Source organism: Pseudorasbora parva, chromosome 12, assembly GCF_024679245.1.
Source record: "Pseudorasbora parva isolate DD20220531a chromosome 12, ASM2467924v1, whole genome shotgun sequence".
NCBI lineage: Eukaryota > Metazoa > Chordata > Actinopteri > Cypriniformes > Gobionidae > Pseudorasbora > Pseudorasbora parva.
Genome location: NC_090183.1, coordinates 2,731,971 through 2,754,680, shown reverse-complemented (window position 1 = coordinate 2,754,680; position 22,710 = coordinate 2,731,971). Strand labels below are relative to the sequence as shown.

At 38.2% G+C, this 22,710-nt stretch overlaps 1 protein-coding gene across 1 annotated transcript in view; it reads left to right on the top strand.

The window, feature by feature from the left end:
• Window positions 1–5,080: 5,080 nt before the first annotated feature.
• necab3 (N-terminal EF-hand calcium binding protein 3) overlaps window positions 5,081–22,710 on the top strand; it is a 59,905-nt gene continuing 42,275 nt past the window's right edge. The window contains exons 1-2 of the mRNA XM_067458751.1: window positions 5,081–5,336; window positions 14,377–14,401. Of these exons, the coding sequence (XP_067314852.1) occupies window positions 5,211–5,336; window positions 14,377–14,401 (151 nt within the window). The 5' untranslated portion in view covers window positions 5,081–5,210. The remainder of the gene's footprint in view (window positions 5,337–14,376; window positions 14,402–22,710) is intronic.

The window sequence follows — 22,710 nt, the reverse complement described above, 5'->3', positions numbered from 1 at the left end:
TTCTTCCTGGTAAATAACATATGACAGGATTTACTTGGAGAAAGCTTAAAGCCCCAATTGTATGACCATTGTTCTACTTTCTTTATTGCTTCCTCGATTTTACATCTCACACCTATGGGATCTCGTCCTCTTGCCCAGATGGCACCATCATCTGCATACAAAGCTGATCCAATCCTTCTGTCCAGATTCATAAAAATATCATTAATCATAATATTAAATAAAACTGGACTTATAACACTTCCTTGTGGAATTCCATTGGTTATTTCAAATTCCTCAGACATTTCTGATCCCACTTTAACTCTAAATCTTCTTTCTGATAGAAACTCTAAAACCCAGTTATAAAACTTACCTTTAATTCCTATTTTATTTAATTTAATTAATAATCCTTCTTTCCACATGGAGTCATACGCTTTTTCAATATCAAAGAATATAATATTCATTATTTGTTTCATTTTAAATGTTTTCTCTATCTCATTGCTTACTTTTATAACCGCATCCATCGTAGAACGTCCTTTTCTGAAGCCACTTTGGTATGATGCAAATAATCCTTCACGTTCAAGGAAATAATTTAATCTTCTAACTAGTATCTTCTCCATCCACTTGCACAGGTGGGATGTTAGGGCAATGGGTCTGTAATTACCAGCATTATTTGCATCCTTTCCAGGTTTTTTAAAAGGCAGTATTAGTGCACTCTTCCAACTTTTTGGCATTTTACCTTCTTCCCATATCTTATTGAATACATATAATATTATTTCTAATATTTTTTCAGGTAATTTCTGGAACATGATATAACTCAATTGATCTTCTCCTGTAGCTGTATTTCTGGCACCATTTAGTACTATTACTAGTTCATTCATATTAATTTCTATATCCATGGAATTCTCCTCATTATCTTTTTTAATAAACACATTCCTATTTTCACTTAGAATTTTTTCTTTATTTTGTCTGTGGATATCATCTAAATGGTCTCCACTATGCACACTGGCAAACTTCTTCCCTAACATATCTGCCTTTTCTTTATCTGTTATTGCTATTATTCCGTCATTCTCTAATACTGGTATTTTAACATACCCTTTATTTCCACTCATTTTCTTCAGCATTGACCATATTTCTCCTATTTTAACTTCCCTCCCTATAGTAGAACAGTAACTCCTCCATGCGTTCCGTTTACTATCCTTAATTATTCTTCGAGCGTGAGCCTTTTTCCTCTGATAATCAGTTAGGTTTTCTTGGTTCAAATTATTCCTTAATGTTCTCAGAGCACTATTTCGTTCTTTTATGGCTTCTGTACATTTATCATTCCACCATGGAACCCTTTTCCTTTTCCCCCCAACTGTCTTGAGTGGAATACTATTCAATGATGCATTTAATATTAAATGTGAAACTTCTGATATACATTCCTCAACATCACCCTCCATTGAGATTAATTCTGCTGATTCACAACATATTTCTTTAAATCTTTGCCAATTAGCTTTTTCAAAGTCCCACTTTTTATGTCTAGGTCTTTCTTGGATATCTATTTCAACATTTATAGAACATATTATTGGAAAGTGGTCACTACCAATACTTGTACTGTCTATAATTTTCCACTCACAAGAATTTACCAGATTATTAGAAACTAAGGTAAGATCAATACAAGATAATTTGTTGGAACGTATATCAATTCTTGTACCATTTCCATTATTTAGACAAACTAGCTGTCTAGCATCCATTAATTCTTCCACTACTTCTCCATTATTATCAGTATATCTACTTCCCCAAAGACTACTATGTGCATTGTAGTCTCCGCACCATATTTCTTTCTTTGTTCCTTGTCTCCTAATTATGTTATTTAAGATGTCTAGGCTCAATAATTTACAAGGGTTATAAAAATTGATTACTATCAAATTCCCATCTGATTTGTATACTTCAATCACCACACATTCTATTTCTACAGGAGTTATTATTCTTTTAAATGATATTCCATCCCTTACAAATGTTGCACAACCTCCACCTTGATTTCCACTTCTATCAAACCTGACAGACTCATACCCAGGTAAAATAAAGTCTAGGTGAGGGCGGAGCCATGTTTCTTGAATGCAAACAATATCTGGATTAATTTCAAAATCTTCAACAAACTTTTTTAATTCTTGTCCATTTGCAATCAGACTTCTAGCATTCCATTGCAAGAGATGGAATACCATTACAAGATCAAATAACACTTTGAGACCCCCCATCATTTTTAGCAGTCAACATACTATGTATATTTTCAGCTTTTAGATCTTTTATGCCTAGAAACTCCTCTGCAGCTTCCACTACTGTCTTGATTCGATCGCTTTTTCTTTCTTGTCGCGTAGCAACATTAACAACTTTACATATAAAAGCTATAAAGCTCTTTTTTTCTACAATCAAGGTGTTCTCCTCAACTTTACATTTATGATTGCATGGCTGCTGTGGAGGTGCTGGCCTTCCTGACTGGGATCTCCATATACCTGAACTCTTGGGTACTGCACGCCTCTCATTGTCACTCAGATTTTCTTGATATTCTATTGGTCTGTTGTTTTGCTTGATTTCATAATTACCAATACTCTTTAATGCTTCTGCATATGTCACCTTATTCACAACTTTGTATCTCTGTACTTCTTTAGCTTGTTTCTGGACTGCACATCCAGCATATGCAGCGCTATGTTCACCTCCACAATTACAACATTTTAACTTAGCATCGTTTTTACATTTGCCATAGTCATGTTCTCCTCCGCATTTTGCACATCTTTGTTTCCATTTACACTGTTGTGCTGTATGGCCCATTCTCTGACATTTGAAACATCTTAACGGTTGTGGGATGTATTCCCTCACTTTATAATTGATCCAGCCCATTTGGACTTCAGAAGGCATTGTCTTTTCAAAAACAAGCAGTATAGACAGACTGTCAAGTTTAACACCACTTTTATTAGTTTGAAGTCTTTTTGCCTCTATTACTTTCCCACCTTGTATTTCTTTCTTCACATCCTCTATGGACATTTCTAGTGGTACATTTGAAATCACTCCTCTTAACTTTGCTGCCATCCCTGGTACATGCACTTTAATCTTTCCACCACCAAGACTACTCATTTTCAGAACCATCTCCTGTTGCTTCTTACTTAATGTTGAAATTAGGATTCTTCTGTTACTCATTAATTTAGCATATTTGATTTTCCCTATTTCCTTCTCAATTGCTTTAGTTACCTGAACTGGGTGAAAATGGCCTTTATCATTACTGAGAGTAATAATAACTTTCCACTCATCCTGCTTGTCATCATCATATCTACTGCCCCCAGTAGGTTTGGCTCTAATCTTTTTGTTTATTTGTCTTGTAGTGCTTTCGTCTCCACTACTCGCTTCAGACCATGATTTTTTCCTTGCCTTTTTAGTTTGGCTAACCTCCATATCTAAAGGCCAATCATCATCACCATCTGAACTATTACCCATTGCTCCACTCACGGTACAGTTTGATTGCAATCCGCCGACTCTCCAAGTCCGATATGCGAAGACGTTCACTTCCTGTTTGAGCCCCCGCGATCAACTACAGTTCGACCAAACGTCCGCCACCAGCACTGGCTCCATGTCAGATTGACGTCACTGCGTAAACCCGTCACGTGACTCGACGCCCGCGTCCGTTTGGATAACGTAAAGTTCGTTAATACCTTACTTTAACTGTCAATGGTTAATACAGGGTTGCTGTATTACTACAGTGTGTGGTATATTATCCGTGAAACCGAAACACATATGTCAAGTGAGCAGGAAATTGATTTATTAATATTATTATTTGGCTGTACTTTCACGAGATGGCGCTGTTTGCCAGGAAAAATGCAAATGAATGGTGTCTCTTTAAATATGTGGATATTTAAAATACTGTTTCGATGACATTTAAGACATTTTATTTGTTTATTTTTTCATATTTCTAAAAATAGAATATGTAAATATATAAATAAATTTGTCCTGGCAAAAGCGATCCAAAGCAGTTATGTGCGTTGAACTACTGCTGGACCAATCAGCATCCGAGTAGGTGGAGCGACAGAGCGCGAGGAACTTCATCTGAATCGGTTCGTTCGAACAGTTCGTTGCAATAAAAAGGATTCATCGATTCGTTTGTCTACCAGTCGTAAAAAACATGTTTTTAGAAAGAAATTACTTTTGATACAATTCTTATTAATATTTATATATTTTTTAAAGTGTCATTAATGTAAAATACTACAAATAAACGATTGTATTTAAAACTTTATTTTGACACTTTTGTTGATAATAATTGAATAATCAAGGACATACAAAGCACAATCCTTGTGAAATAGATTATATGACTTATATATAGACATATAAACATTTACTTTAATATTTATATATTTAATTTAATACTTAATATTTAATTGCCCTAGAAGATATGTCTTAATGGATGCAAATTGAATGATTTCAGCAATGTCTGAAAAGTTATAATTCATGGAAATATTGAATAATGACCCCATTAATTACAATAATTATTAAATAAAGAATAATACCACTAGTAACAACTTGCCATTTAGGGCCTTATTTGACAAATCTTACCCCACTGGTGTAATTTTATAATTTTACTTCAAAACAAAAACTAAGCTATAACTTCTTCCACAAATTTAAAGTGTAATTACTCCACAAATCCACAAATGATGTGTCCCAAAAAAATTCTCATTAACACACAGACACACACACACACACACAAAACATTGATATTCAACATAATACAATGTCTTAGATTGCTACTTTCCAGAAGCACACAATTAGATCAGTTAACATTGACTGACTTAAATCTCACAGATGCAAATATGTAAAGTAATCAAAATGAACACTTAAATGTCTTTTTCAGGGGCTTTCTTCCCACTAAAAAACTATGGAAGCAAAATGGCCCAAAATCCAAATGGCAGGGACAGAATAAACATGAAATCCTTTCCAGACATAGCCATTTTCCACCCTCTTACATGCTGTTTATTCACCAGCGCTTTTTGAATCGATTCGTTCGAATCATTCAAACGAACTGGTTCGCTCAATAGAATGATTCTTTGGCGTTCGCTAGTATTCCATCCTCAGCATCAGCAGCAGCATTCGCACAGAGGATCACACACACACACACCACTTCCGATCTCATTAACTCCGAGATCTGCATATATACCGCCGTCACTGGGTGCATATTATTCTTCCTAAATTCCTGAACAGCTCGTTTAAAGATGTTGGCGTGCACCGAGATGATCACGATGTGTCTCCAGTCGGCGAAGCGCGAGCATCTCCGCTCCAAACTGCAGCAGCAGCATCAGATGCAGGATGCGGTCCACGGACTTTCCATCTTTCACGATGTAAGTAGCCAAATGTTCGGTCAATGAGCGCACTGATAGGTCACCGTGCAAACAATCACCTTATAACCCAATAAGTCGTTGTGTCACTTCTACAGGACAGAGAGAGAGGGGGGCAGAGAGCGCGAGAGAAGGGCTGGTAATGCACGTGAAGATGTATATTTTAATAAAAATAGGTTATGCTAAAGCATGATTGTTGGGCAGTTTGGAGAGTGAATAATGCAGTGTATGCATAAGCTCCTGTGCTTACTGTGAAATAATTAACAAGAAAATCCAGTTGCATTGTCATGTCTTATTTTTACTCTTGCCTTGTAACATTAGATGTATAGCCTACAGTATATAGCTCATTTGCATATTTAAATATAGGCCTAATATACATATGAGCATGTTTGTCATCATGTTTTAATTTATTTTGATTTATTCTAATGAGAAAGCCTTTCTCTGAGACTCCCCGTTGTCATTTATGCTTAATGATTTTGATGCTTGTATGCATTTATGCCATACAATTAAACATTTGCAGCAGCCGCTGGTGAATCATATTTGAGGGAATTGATTGTCACGATTTCCTTCTTTTCCAAAATGCGATGTGAAATATTCTCTCAAAATGATTTTTGCATGTCTGTTTTTTGTGCTCATATACATTGATTATTATATACCTTTAAATATTGCCATACCATATAGATTCTGGTCATGTTTAAGCACAAACCTTGATTTTCATTAGGATTTCTAATCATAATCAAATAGATTGAGCTGAGATATCAATATTGCATTGCATTGATGCTTGTTTAATGTAGAATCAATGTGACGGTATATTCAGGAACACACATTCAGTGACAGATAAAAAGTTGCAGATGTTCTCTCAGCAGGGTTAAGTAAGCTGTCATAGAGGGGGTCTGACAACAAAGGTGTGTGTGTGTGTGTGTGTGTGTGTGTGTGTGTGTGTGTGTGTGTGTGTGTGTGTGTGTGTGTGTGTGTGTGTGTGTGTGTGTGTGTGTGTGTGTGTGTGTGTTTGTGCTTGTGTGTGTGCGCGCTTGTCTTTTGTTTTAAAATTTAACACATGCTCCTGGTCTTATTTTGCATTTATGATTCATTAGTGCAACTTTTAATTTAAGAGTATTAAAGTGCTCTTTTTAGGCTATTTTAGAGGTTGCTCATCTTGTTTTTGAAATCTCCTACAATAGATTTACATGCATCACATGTCAAAAAGGATACATTTTCCTGTAATACCTAGCCTGACGTGGTCATACTCAGCTCTAGTCAGAATATGAGTCTGATGCTCCATTGGGCTGTGATTATGGGGCGTGTTTCAACCCAACCAGGAAAGACATCGATTGGACAGACCAACAACCAATCAGAGCAGCGGAGCGACGCATAACGTTAGTTGTCAAATGTCAACAGAGCTCAACTGCACTGTGTTGCCAAGTCCACGTTTTTTTCCGCGGGTTGAAGCGACTATTATGTGATATATAGACCCATGTGTGCAATGGAGCCCCCCCTCACCCCAACCCCGATTGAGGCTATTGTTTAGGGCTAGTAGTTGGCGGATTTTGTTGTAAAAACTTGGCAACCCTTTCTTCACGCGTGCTTGAATACATGATCTTTGCTGGTGTTGTAAAAAATTAAATTTACTGATACACAGAGTACTTCCCCAACATGATCATCATTTCTGAGAGAAATAGTGAAGGTGATGCAGATACAAACAAGCTCTCCGTTTAGGATTCAAACAAATATAACCCAAGCACCTTTGATGACGTGATGATTACGTTACTGTTGATCATCTGTCCGTCATTGTCTAAAGCCCGTTCTGATGATCTCATTGGTCCGAACTGTTTCTGTTCGGGGATAATTACTCCTCTATGGAGCGAGGCCAGACCGAACCGCCCGACCTAAAAAGTTTGTGGGCGGGGCTAAGTTCGGCTGGCATCCAGGCTATGTAATAATACCCATTGCACATCACTTAATTTCTCCGAGTCTGAAACGTTTCGGATTCCTCCTTTCTGAGAGCCTGCTCTGATTGGTTGTACGGGCAAGTCTGTTGTGATTGGTCGACCGCTTTGAGGCTGAGTCGGAACCGAGGGCATTGTTTTAATACTAGGGTTGGGTACCGAAACCCGGTGCCAATATAGCACCGGTATCTATATAACCGGTACCGGACCGAATCAGAATGCAGATTTTGGTTTCTCTTTTTGGAGCGGCCCACTTTAGTTCAAACATGAACTCTAAAAAGAAATTCAGTTTGTGCCGCCTACTTTTGCTTGACATCACCTATAGGCATTTATTGAATGTTAACCAGCAGCCAAATACTATTTATTGTTAGGCTGCTGTTAGTCGATGCTTGTTTTCTAAAACCTTTGCCAGTAGTTAACAGAAATAATATAGATTATTCTGATTAACTCAGAATTGTGAGTTTATATCTTTGCCAACAGTTAACGAAAATAAATAAAAATTAATCATATCAAATAATGATTGATTTGAAAAAGAAGCATTGTATTAGGATGATAGGAGATGATGATCTTCCATTGAAATCCGCATTCAGTATAAAATGCCTTTTAGTTTCTTGATCCAATCAATTCCAGATTAATTAAATCAAGTCCTGTCCTACATTTTTTTTCTTGAATATGCTCTTGCACGTCACATTATGTGGTGCAGACATTTCATGTTGACTTTACATGCAGCTCCATCTTTTCATGAACTCCTGTAGTGTTTAAATTAAGAGCTCGACATGTGCAATTGGGAGATATAAAAAAGTCAAAGTCTTGTGTTTGTGTCTTAAGCTTTCATCCTTGTCTCGGGAGCGTGTGTGTTTTCTGACAGTTCTGATGAACATCATGATTAATATTGAAGGATTGAATCTCTTCTCAGCATGTGATTCAGTCAAAATCTCATTCTTGTACTGTTTGGACATTTAATTGAAGAGACGATTGCAAATGTTGTCTTGCATTTCAGATCTTGTCGAAACATCTCTTATTTAGCCTGAGGATGTAGAATTATGCATGAAATTACATACTGCAGGGATTACAACTGAGCTTTCTCATATCAGTACATCACCAAAATGAAGTTTTACATTCTATACTTAATGAAAATGTTTTGTTTATATGAAAACAAACAGTCTGGCTTTAGATATTATTCATATTTAGGTGTGTTATGTTGTACAACTTGATGGTAGATGCCATCGAAGAACCTTTTAGTGAACAGTTCTTAAAAGAAATTAGCTTTCTCATGTCAGTACATCACCAAAATTAAAGGAGGGGGTGAAATGCTGTTTCATGCATACTGAGCTTTTTCCACTGTTATAGACTTGGATTCCCATCCTAAACATAGACAAAGTCTCAAAAACTAATGATGGACGTTTGATGGAGTATTTCTGTGTTAAAAATACTCCTTCCGGTTTCTCACAAGTTACGGAGAGTTTTTTTCGAGTATGGGTCGGCTTGACGTTAATAGAGCGGAAGGTCCTTGTATGGGCCGTACGGGCTCTTCTCCCGGTAGGGTGCGCGCGCGACTAGAGCGAGAGAGGAAATGCACGCCCATAAACACTCGCTCAGCTGCAGATCCAGTCATCGTTATAGTCTGCGCCGCGCTCCACTTTATTCCTATGGGTGACGTCGTGCGACTTCAACGCTTCAGCACAGCATTCTGGGAAGGCAGCGCTGCATTTGAACCGATTTGAACGCAGAAATGACGGGAAGCTTCACAACATCGCTTCAGTCGCGTCGCAAAGTGGATCTCCACGCTCCAAGATGTGTGTTTTTGACGGAGCGGTCCCAGCGATAGAGCAGCGGTCCTGCTTTGGAAGCAGCCGGTGAGTAAAACTGCTTCAAATGTCTGTGCTGTCGGCTATCGTCGCGTGAGTAAACCTCAGTAAACGACACGATCGCGTGCTTCGTCAGTCAAATGCGCTAACGGACTCCATTGCTGTTCTCTGTATAACGTTACACTAGTCTGACGTGCAAAACCGTTTTGCTTGCTACTGCTAAGGTTTAGTCGCATACAATAGTCCATAAACCGAATCATGTCCTCATAAACTGCGAGTAAAGACACACAAATGTTGACAGGCCACTAAATACAGTCCATACCACAGAGACGGACGTCCTGCTGCTGCTGTTTCTCCTGTTCAGTTTATTTCAGCCTCCGGATGATTCTGGATCATATCTATTAGCTGAGATCGATAGCGAGGGGCTTCTCCACGCTTGAGGACGTCACCGCTTTGCGCTCGTCATTCTTTAGCTCCGCCCACACGATACGCCTCTAGGCACTCGGTTTTTTCCGGAAAGACTCGGTACAGCCTATATTTCCTTTATAAATATAATAAAACTAAAGACTTTTCGGAGATATGAAGGATGCAATACTACTCTACAGGTACTCAAGATTGACATGAGATTGACTGAAACTGAGTGTTTCACCCCCCCTTTAAGTTTTACATTGTATGAAGACATTTTGTCTGTGCAAAAACGATTCTAAAGTACTAAAAGTGATGTTTGACTTAGAGAGATTACAGATCAAATTGAGATAATAAACAGAAAAATAATTCCCCTAGTGATCAACGACCCATACTGAAAGAAACGAGGTGCGTGACCTGCTAATAAAAACATTCAATTAGTTTAAGAGTCGCTTTATCATTAAAATGTGTAGAAATATCGCTTCTCGCAACACGACTGACAGACCGAGGTTGTGTTTGTGTGAGGTATTTATTCTCACCCCGAGGCGATAATTGCTAATCATCTTTCCCGAGTCCATATCTTGGAAATTTCTAAAGCCGACTGACATGAGAAGAGCAAACAGCTACTTATAAATCCCTCGGCCGGCGTTTGAAGCTCTTGTGCGCTGATTCTGAACCGTGGGCTCTGAGGGAAAAACAGATTTGGATTAAAAACGATGCTGTCAGGCCTATTTATAAAGCGTGACTCAACTGATACTGTGCTTTGTGAATGGTTTGTTCTCTTTCTAGTGATCGGAGTCAGTAGGACCTGTGTCTCCCCACTGGCTCAACACCTGCCAGAGAGCCATTGGAAACGATCTCTCGGCAGGAAGCTCAGATGACCTTTAAAGGACATTGTTAATGATGCATTATCCTACACTTATCTTTTGGCAGTGCACTATTGCACATCTGGCTTTTGCAAACCTTATTGTGTAATATAGAGCTGAAGAATCAACAGACATGCAGCCTGCTCTTCATAAAGCCAGTATATTTCACCTTTTAATCTCCATCCGTGTGTCGTTTTGCTTAGATGAATCTGCTCTGGGGGGGATTAGTCAGCGCTGCTTTGACTCTGTGTGGCTCTTAGCCAAACGCAGATCCTGCTATTGGTTTTAGTTAATGCCGTTTGTCGGAATGACATTTTAATTTTGCAAGGCAGGTTGCCGTGTTTGTATTTTACTAAGATTGTGAAATGACACATTGGATTTAGAAATGTTAAAGGAATAGTTTGTCTAATAATGAACATTATATTTTCTTATTTTCACCAAAAAAAATCATCATTCTTCATGCAGCTCTTTTCTATAATGGAAGTTTAGACCACAGAATTCTGACTATAACTCAGAATTGCGAGTTTATAACATGAAATTTTGACTTTATTGCGAGTTTATAACAGAATTCTGACTATAACCCAAAATTGTGAGTTTATAACACGGAATTCTGACTTTATAACACGGAATTCTGACTTTATAACACGGAATTGTGCGTTTATAACACGGAATTCTGACTTTATAACATGGAATTCTGACTTTATAACACAGAATTCTGACTATAACCCAAAATTGTGAGTTTATAACACGGAATTCTGACTTTATAACACGGAATTCTGACTTTATAACTCGGAATTGTGAGTTTATAACACAGAATTCTGACTTTATAATACGGAATTCTGACTTTATAACACGGAATTCTGACTTTATAATACGGAATTCTGACTTTATAACACGGAATTCTGACTTTATAACACGGAATTCTGACTTTATAATACGGAATTCTGACTTTATAACACGGAATTCTGACTTTATAATACGGAATTCTGACTTTATAACACGGAATTGTGTGTTTATTACACGGAATTCTGACTTTATAACTCGGAATTCTGACTTTATAATACGGAATTCTGACTTTATAATACGGAATTCTGACTTTATAACACGGAATTCTGACTTTATAATACGGAATTCTGACTTTATAACACGGAATTGTGCGTTTATTACACGGAATTCTGACTTTATAACACGGAATTCTGACTTTATAATACGGAATTCTGACTTTATAACACGGAATTCTGACTTTATAATACGGAATTCTGACTTTATAACACGGAATTGTGCGTTTATTACACGGAATTCTGACTTTATAACTCGGAATTCTGACTTTATAACACGGAATTCTGACTTTATAACACGGAATTCTGACTTTATAATACGGAATTCTGACTTTATAACACGGAATTGTGCGTTTATTACACGGAATTCTGACTTTATAACTCGGAATTCTGACTTTATAACACGGAATTCTGACTTTATAATACGGAATTCTGACTTTATAACACGGAATTGTGCGTTTATTACACGGAATTCTGACTTTATAACTCGGAATTCTGACTTTATAACACGGAATTCTGACTTTATAATACGGAATTCTGACTTTATAACACGGAATTGTGCGTTTATAACACGGAATTCTGACTTTATAACTCGGAATTGTGAGTTTATAACACGGAATTCTGACTTTATTGCGAGTTTATAACAGAATTCTGACAATAACTCAGAATTGCGAGTTCATAACACAGAATTCTGACAATAACTCAGAATTGCGAGTTTATAACACAGAATTCTCACTATAACTCAGAATTTCGAGTTCTTTTCCCACAGTTCATTGTGACCAGTTTAGAGCAAAAAAAACAAACACTTTTTTTAGTCTGTACATGAACTTGAATTTTAAAGCTTCTTTTATTTTCTCATGATCTGTTCCTTTAAATTTTCTTTAAGATCTAAAATCCATCCATTTGCATGGGAACTACATGTATAAATGTCGTCAATTCTGAACTAAAGGTGGCACTCTACTTCAATTGTCCTTTGTTTTGCCTGTTTTTGCTTTTCTTTGCTGTAATTTTTGAACACTTGCAGTTGGAGCTGTGTTATATAAGATATCATAAATTGGCCACCTGACGATTTAGATCCCGGAGGAGAAATTCAGCTCTAACAGTGGCGCTTAAAAAGACCAGAGCTACACAAAAGACGTAAATAGCAGAGGAATGACTTTGAAAAAATAAGCAATAAAATAAAGAATAAGCATAAAAACCTGCTAAAGAGGAGAAACAAATGAGAACTATCAGTAGAAAATCTAAAAAATGTATTCTATACTTAATGAAAATGTTTTCTTTATATGAAAACAAACAGTCTGGCTTTAGATATTATTCATATTTAGTTGTGTTAACTTGATGGTAGATGCCATAGAAGAACCTTTCAGTGAACAGTTCTTAAAATAAATTAGCATGAAGAACCTTTCCCCACTTTTTTTGTGCAAGGAAAAGGTTTCAGGAACTCAAGGGCAGTGTTTTGCTGTCCCAGAACCTTTTATTCTGTGGAAACACATGGATCTGTGTTGTGGAAATATATCAGCCTCTTTATGTTCACCCTATAATCACCCAATATTCCCCGTCATGCAGGTAACCTGTTATAAGTGAAGACTGAGGATCGTAAATAGACTCTAGAACAGACCCCTGTGGGCATTGACTTGTATTGACAGTAACTTGTCCATCAAAAGTGAAGGCCAGGTGGTGTTAAAAGGAGACAAATTAAAACTATAACAGTGTACTGACCCCATCCAGGTGTGAATGAGCCACTGGATGATCGTACTGTCAACACCTACAGAATCCTCAAAGGCAAACGGTTCAGAAATCTTCTCAGATTGGTCTCAACCCTTTACAATGTGATATGTTAGGGCCGCCGGCCTGAAGAGCCAGTGGAGGAAGGAGGAGGACTTTGATGGATTAGTTGGCCTAGAGAATAGCAACCATTTTGTCATGATGAAGTACCAGAATTTATGGTTCTCATTATCTTAAAAATGATTCCTATATGATCCAATATAAATATTTCCTATGATTCCTGTATAGGCCTCAATACTGAGGCCATACAGAAAGTAATTCTGAAGGTGACTTCATTTATCCTCTGTTTTGCTTGTTTTTGCATTTCTTTGCTGTAAATTTTGAACACTTTGCAGCTGTTTTTTATAAGATGCAATCAATTTCCACCTCAGTTCCCTCCTAATGAAAGTCTATGATTATAGAGGTCAAACGTGGAGAGAGAGAGAGAGAGAGAGAGAGAGAGAGATGAGTGTGTGTGTGTGTGTGTGTGTGTGTGTGTGTGTGTGTGTGTGTGTGTGTGTGTGTGTGTGTGTGTGTGTGTGTGTGTGTGTGTGTGTGTGTGAGCCTGTTTATGTGGTTTATGAGGACACAAATTTGTATAACTACATGGGTATTACACTGGTATTACACTATAAATGTGGTTTATGAGGACATATCAAATGTCCTCATAATTCAAATGGCCTTAAAAACATACTAAATGATGTTTTTTTGATAAAATAAAAATGCAGAATGTTTCCAGTGATGGGTAGGTTTAGGGACAGGGGCAGTGTAAGGGGATATAAAATACGGTTTGTACGGTATAAAAACCATTACGCCTATGGAGAGTCCCTGTAAACCACATAGACCAACATGCGTGTGTGTGTGTGTGTGTGTGTGTGTGTGTGTGTGTGTGTGTGTGTGTGTGTGTGTGTGTGTGTGTGTGTGTGTGTGTGTGTGTGTATTTTGCATGTTTTTTGAGAGGATGCCTGGTTTGTTTATGTGACTAACATCCTTTATGAAGGAATCGCAGTAATAATGTCAAGTTCCATCAGAGTTGAAGAGAGAACACCATAAAGCTCTAAAGGGCAGTTCATTAAAGGCCAAATATGTTTAATCTTGATCACCACTGAGCATTTCCATCAATCCTCCATGCTTCCGAATGCCGCTCACATTGATGAACTGCCATTGACTGTTTTTTCATCTTTATCTCTCCGCAGATTTTCCGCAGAGCTGACAAAAACGGTGAGTGTGAATCTGAACTTTTGCTGCATTACATTTAAAAGATTTCTCTTGTTGCGCAGCGGTTCAATCAGAGGTCTTATGAAAAAAAGCAATTTAGAGCATAGATGTCACTGTAAATAAGAATATGCATGGTTATTTAGCAAAAATAACCTGATGCATTGGTTAACAGTCTCTCTGGGTGTGCATGAATTTGAAAGAAACATAATAAAACAGTAGGAGATTTTATTGCTCAGAGATTACAGGTCAAAAGATTATAGTTTATTTCTCGCAATTCTGACTTTAAATCACACAGTTCTGACTTTATATCACACAATTGCGAGTTTAAATTCTGACTACTGATTACAGCTCACAATTCCTTAAAAAATAATAAAGAAAAAAGACAAGAATTAATCAATAAAATGAATGTGAACTGCAGCTCAGATCATTTTATCATGCAAGTAATTAATTCATATTAAGATTTCAGCATTTATGCATCAAATTCATGCATTTCCTGCATTTTGATTGCAGATTGTATCTTTATTTGCCTTTTCATTGCTGTCCAGGAGATACAATTGCGATATATTGTAGATATATAGATTGCAATATGTCAGGTCTTGTTTTAAAATGCATATGGAACGGAATTTGTGTGAATGTGATATTTGGAGTATGTTTTACTAGAAAATACTATTTCAGTCTAAATGTCATATTTAACTCAGTGTGTTATTTCCATTTTCTTTGTAATTGTTTCTGAAATCTACTAGCAACTGGGAATGATAATATAGCCAGTTGCATAAACAAAACTTAATATTTATGCAGAATGCATGATGAGAGTTTGAAGCCTCAAAGTCCCTCAGGCATGTGTGCGGGTGGCCCGCCGGAGACAATGACCACGAAAAGCCTGTTTATTCTTCAAAGGTCTGTAATGCATGAGGACGGAGAGGGCGAAATGAACAGAATGATGCGCTGTCCAAACAAATCACAAATGAGTGGCTGTCACTGGGGCAGCACGAGTCCTTTCAGAGGTCATTACCATTGTTCCAGAATGCCAATTACCTTCTTGCCACTTCAATCATGCGCTCATCATGGCCAAGGACAGAGAGAAATAGCAAAAGAGAAGTGGTGGGAGAATATAAGAGTGGCAGAGAGAGAGAAAGAGCCTGCGTATTTGCTGTGAAAGCTGTAATTAGTGGGCTTTGCTAAGGCAGCATCAATATTCCTATTGCTCATACTGAGTTAGTGTAAGTGATTTGAACAGACCCCTAACATTACATGTTTGCCATTTAACTTGTTTGTCTAAGCCGGGGGTTTTCAAACTGGGGTCCTGGGATCCCCAGGGGTCCTCCAGAAGATTGTAAGGGGTCCCCAGAAAATTTCAGAGGATTAAAAGGCAAGGCAAGTTTATTTGTATAGCACATTTCATACCCAATGGCAATTCAAAGTGCTTTACATAGAAATTAATTAAAACAGTGGTAACAAATGCATGAGAAAAAGAATACCATATGGACGAATAAAAAATTAAAAACAAGCATAGTTAAAACAGTTGTAAAGATAATAATAATAATAATAATAAATAATAATAATAATAATAAAGATAAAATAAAATAAAAGACAAAGCAAAAATGGATCAAGTCTTCCGAACAATCCACCCGTTTAATTTATATCTGTTTCTCTCCTTGTTTGCCATATACATACTTTCCAGAATTGTGTATGTTTGCTTTGTATGTTTCTAGTGAGTTTTTCTCACTATAAGTCCCCTTTATCTCGCTCACTGGGGTTGTAGAGCAGTAGTCTTAACGCGGTACATATATGAAAGCTGCATATACAATTAATTTTTCATTAATAATGTTATTCTTCAGGTTAATACATCCAACATTAGGTATAGCCAATTTAAGTTTGGAAACAATTTGTTTTATTTATAATGTCACACTTACTATTTATCTAGCAATTTTAATGTATTTTCATACATAAAAATATACACTCACCTAAATGATTATTAGGAGCACATACTAATACTGTGTTTGACCCCCTTTCGCCTTCAGAACTGCCTTAATTCTATGTGGCATTGATTCAACAAGCTGCTGAAAGCATTTTTTTTTCGGCCAATATTGATAGGATCGCATCTTGCAGTTGATGGAGATTTGTGGGATGCACATCCAGGGCACGAAGCTCCCGTTCCACCACATCCCAAAGATGCTCTATTGGGTTGAGATCTGGGGACTGTGGCGGCCATTTTAGTACAGTCAACTCATTGTCATGTTCAAGAGACCAATTTGAAATGATTTGAGCTTTGTGACATGGTGCATTATCCTGCTGGAAGTAGCCATCAGAGGATGGGGATATGGTGGTCATAAAGGGATGGACATGGTCAGAAACAATGCTCAGGTAGGCCGTGGCATTTAAACAATGCCTAATTGGCACTAAGGGGCCTAAAGTGTGCCAAGAAAACATCCCCCACACCATTACACCACCACCACCAGCCTGCAACAGTGGTAACAAGGCATGATGGATCCATGTTCTCATTCTATTTATGCCAAATTCTGACTCTACCATCTGAATGTCTCAACAGAAATCGAGACTCATCAGACCAGGGAACATTTTTCCAGTTTTCAACTGTTTAATTTTGGTGAGCTTGTGCAAATTGTCGCCTCTTTTTCCTATTTGTAGTGGAGATGAGTGGTACCCGGTGGGGTCTTCTGCTGTTGTAGCCCATCCGCCTCAAGGTTGTGTGTGTTGTGGCTTTACAAATGCTTTGCTGCATACCTCGGTTGTAACGAGTGGTTATTTCAGTCAAAGTTGCTCTTCTATCAGTGTGAATCAGTCGGCCCATTCTCCTCTGACCTCGAGCATCAACAAGGCATTTTCGCCCACAGGACTGCCGCATACTGGATGTTTTTTCCTTTTCACACCATTCTTTGTAAACCCTTGAAATGGTTGTGTGTGAAAATCCCAGTAACTGAGCAGATTGTGAAATACTCAGACCGGCCCATCTGGCACCAACAACCATGCTACGCTCAAAATAGCTTAAATCTCCTTTCTTTCCCATTCTGACATTCAGTTTGGAGTTCAGGAGATTGTCTTGACCAGGACCACACCCCTAAATGCATTGAAGCAACTGCCATGTGATTGGTTGATTAGATAATTGCATTGATGAGAAATTAAACAGGTGTTCCTAATAATCCTTTAGGTGAGTGTATTAGATGGATAGAGGAAGGGGGTCCCCAATAAAGGTTCATTATATTTGGGGGTCCTTGGCATCATCAAGTTTGAAAACCCCTGTTCTAAGCAATCAGATGCAAAATCCCACAGACGTGCATTAAAGGAGAGACCTGAGGCTATAATATAATAACTCATGGAGATCAGGTTTGCATGTGAAGCTTCTCAATGCATCTAGAAATCGAATGACATCTTAAAGCATCTCCGTGAGCTGTCGATGTCAAACTAGAGCACGGTTGCTAAGTAGAACATTGGGTTAGACGAGTGGGAAATAAAAACAGAGTTTGGCTGGTATTCTCCTCTTGAGACTAAATCAAGCTTTTAGTTGAGTTTCAGCTCTCCTGTGTGGATTTTGAGCTCAGCGACATGAAGGGAGATTATTTAAAGATTGGAAGATGAGTTAAAACCCAAAAACTAACCTAGTTAATAAACTCTCTCCCACGGGCCTGTGACGTATGAGTGGATTTGTGCTGGTCGTTTCTAAAGCCAACTTATCTGGGTTGTGACTCTTAAACTTTGAGAGATTTGGCTGATAAGGGCGGCCGATGAACTGATGGTATTTTTTAAATGCATTACAATTGTATGTGAATGTGAAATATCCCCTTTAAGCATTTATTCTGCTTTATAGGAAGTGCTTTATTTGCTTTATTTATAGAGACCAGAATATAACTAATGAGAGTAGGGACTAGTAAAATCCCAGCAACGATTCAGAACACTCATGCAACATTCGACCAACCATTCAGAACACTCATGCAACATTCTAGCAACTATTCAGAACACTCGTGCAACATTCTAACAACCATTCAGAACACTCATGCAACATTCTAGCAACTATTCAGAACACTCGTGCAACATTCTAACAACCATTCAGAACACTCATGCAACATTCTAACAACCATTCAGAACACTCATGGAACATTCTAACAACCATTCAGAACACTCATGCAACATTCTAACAACCATTCAGAACACTCGTGCAACATTCTAACAACCATTCAGAACACTCATGCAACATTCTAACAACCATTCAGAACACTCGTGCAACATTCTAACAACCATTCAGAACACTCATGCAACATTCTAGCAACCATTCAGAACACTCTTGCAAAATTGTATAAAAACATTTGTCATTTTGCAGTGTTCTTTGCTCCAGCTCTGAAACGACATGCTGCTTCTTTAAATTCAAATGCCTGTTTGTAGTTTGTTCTTCTACTAACTGTGTCACCCCACAGTCGTCCGTGTTACATAACGGAATAGTTTTGCCTGAAAGAAGGTCAATTTCAGCATCTGCCTGAGCTCGCCGCTGCTGGCCAGTCGAATGACAAACGGTACGTCAAGCATGTCTGACGGCCCCTTCGGCAGGGCCCGAAATACTGGAGCTGTCAGCACAGAGACACATAGATGTAATGAAAAAGGCCTAAGAGAGACAAAACAGGCTGTGAACGCCCACTGCGACTGTCTCTTCACGTACAACCAGCACATTTCCTCTTCCACAACTTCCTTCCACAAATTAGCCTGTTTACAAATGTTCTAGCTTTCGGTCTGCATATTCATCATTTTCTTATCCTTTAAACCCTGTTTCTTGTCCTCTTCCCACTGTCTCCCCCTCAATCCCTTCTTTATTCCTCTCTCTGCGTGTTCCTGTTTCTTTCACCGATCAGACAAACAGACGGATTGGCTCGTCCTTCAGAGTGTTTGTCTGCTGGCGTTGCGTCTGTTGACTCAATCTGACAGCACTGCTGGTCGAGTTAGTGCTGAAGCAAACCTCTCAGAAATCAAGATGAAGAAAGATGAGGAAAGATTAGTGTGAGGACGCAGGAGCTGAAAGTATCAGGAAAGAGGAGAAAGGAGATGAGTGTAATAAAAGACATGTGAATCGTGTCACAAAGATAGAGACGGGTGGGAAAAATTGTGCTGTTTGATGAATTGGTCATACGTTTCTTTGAGGCTTCTCTGAGTGGGGTTTTTAAAGGGTTACTTCAGCGATTTAGCATTAAGATTTGTATTAGTAGATACCCGGGAGTATATTCCCTACCTTCATATCGCCCTGAGACGAGATATTTATATATTTTATTTCTGGGAAAAATACTCAGATGAGGCAAATATCGTCATTGTGCGTCATCTGAGGATTTTTTGGCCAGAGGCTAAGGACTACAGCCAGTAGAGGAGCTATTTCTGCATGTTTTCAACCAGTCCATGGGGCGTGAGATCGCACTCACAGCGCTCGGGTGGGCATTCATGTAAACGGAGCTATGCTGAGCAAAGTGAGTGTTTCAACTTCTCAAATTTATTCCAATGAAAGTTAAGCTTCCAAAGGCATGAACTGAAATGGTGCCAGACTGAACACACGCTGTGATGATTGTAATCTGACTCTGCGTTTGTACCGTGACTCTCGCTCGGCTTTCTCACATTATATTGAACCATAGACTGAAAAAAAATATGGACGTAGTGTCCGTGACGTCACCCATAGGATTCCGATAAGCCGTTCTGAAGCTTAAAGTATGGGCGAGCTGGGCGTTGCCATCTTGTTAGCGAGTCATCGCGTGTCACTCCCGGATAACAGAAAATGAGCAAAAAGGCGGGATGTGCGCGGAGCTGAGGTGACGCAATAACTATAGACGGCGGATAAATGGCTATCCACTTGTAACCACGCCCTTAATTATGCAGAACCTTAAGGCTTTAAATAACGTAAACGAATGAGTTATAAAAAAAATTCACCCCCCTCAGAGTTGTCATGAAGATCAAAATTAGCCTTATAAGCCAAAACCACAATTTGTACCAGGCTGTAAACATGTTTTTTTCTGCTTTAAAGTTGAGAATTTTAACATGTTGCTTAACATTCTAGCAACCATTCAGAACACTCGTGCAACATTCTAACAACCATTCAGAACACTCATGCAACATTCTAGCAACCATTCAGAACACTCATGCAACATTCTAGCAACCATTCAAAACACTCATGCAACATTCTAACAACCATTCAGAACACTCATGCAACATTCTAGCAACCATTCAGAACACTCATGCAACATTCTAGCAACCATTCAAAACACTCATGCAACATTCTAACAACCATTCAGAACACTCATGCAACATTCTAGCAACCATTCAGAACACTCATGCAACATTCTAGCAACCATTCAGAACACTCATGCAACATTCTAACAACCATTCAGAACACTCATGCAACATTCTAACAACCATTTAAAACACTCATGCAACATTCTAACAACCATTTAAAACACTCATGCAACATTCTAGCAACCATTTAAAACACTCATGCAACATTCTAGCAACCATTCAGAACACTCGTGCAACATTCTAACAACCATTCAGAACACTCGTGCTACATTCTAACAACCATTCAGAACACTCGTGCAACATTCTAACAACCATTCAGAACACTCGTGCTACATTCTAACAACCATTCAGAACACTCGTGCTACATTCTAGCAACCATTCAAAACACTCATGCAACATTCTAGCAACCATTCAGAACACTTGTGCAACATTCTAGCAACCATTCAAAACACTCATGCAACATTCTAACAACCATTCAGAACATTCATGCAACATTCTAACAACCATTCAGAACACTCATGCAACATTCTAACAACCATTCAGAACACTCGTGCAACATTCTAGCAACCATTCAGAACACTCATGCAACATTCTAACAACCATTCAGAACACTCGTGCAACATTCTAGCAACCATTCAGAACACTCATGCAACATTCTAACAACCATTCAGAACGCTCGTGCAACATTCTAACAACCATTCAGAACACTCGTGCAACATTCTAGCAACCATTCAGAACACTCATGCAACATTCTAGCAACCATTCAAAACACTCATGCAACATTCTAGCAACCATTCAGAACACTCATGCAACATTCTAGCAACCGTTCAGAACACTCATGCAACATTCTAACAACCATTCAGAACACTCATGCAACATTTAGTTTGTAAGATTCTAGCAACTGTCTAGAAGACCCTAGAAACTAGGCGTTGACCGATATATTGGCAAGGCTGACATATTGGCTAATATTTGGCACTTTTTTCTGCTTGGCCAATGTGTGGGAAAAGGCTTTTAACAACTAATGACATAATGACTTTTGATGGTGCGCCTGACTTTTATTTTGATTCCGCTGAGAACGCCTGAACCTGAGCACACAGCACTCCCATTCTCCATCTTCATTAGTTTACGGTCTCTGTTTAACAGTTCTGTCTTATACAGTATTAGATATAACTGTTAAACAAAGAAAGTAAACAGTATGCAAAAACTGTTATACAAACTATAAACCCTTGATGTCATTCTGATCGCCAGGTGCTGCATGAAAAAGTGTTTTTGTTTTTTTTTTTCTACAAAATTGTCCTATTTTAGATCTGTTTTGAGTACTAAAGTTTATCAGACTGTCATACTGAGATGAAAAATTCCATGTGAAAACTGCAGTTCTCCAGCAAGAGCTACCAAATGAGAAATAGCCTAAAGAAGCAGATGACTGGAGGTTTTGTGCTGAAATAAAGCCTTGTCTTGGCAGAAGCCAGACACTGCATGTCTGAAATCCAAATCGAACTTCTTTTCATTTAAAAGAATTTTCTTTTGAACCACGTCTTCAGAAGAAAAATGTCTCTTCGTACAAAGGAAAGACACTGCCGCTTTTAAAATGTGCTTTTAAGTCTTCAGATAATACTGCCTTTTCTTGCCTCATGTGGAAATAAAGCTACTTTGAGCATGAAATATTAATATAGCATATTATCAGTGGTTAGGTGTTTGCAGTCTCGTTACTCCAGGGCAATTGTGTCACTCATACATAAATGAATAATTCTGCATCCAAACTGCTCATAAACTAAATTTCATCTTCTTGGACTTTTTATACATTTGCAATGCATGCATTTTAATAGGTTTGACCACCTGCTGCATATTTGAAGATGCTCTTTTGAGCTCGTGTTCATGCAGAGATGCATGAATCATCATTTTCTCCATTTTATTCTGTCAGATCTGCAATTCTCCCTCACACTTGGCCCTTTCTCCCATTGTGACGGCGATAAGATATACGTTTTAGCCTCAAAGAAACTCTTGGCCATTATTTTGGATCCTTCCAGCGAGGGACA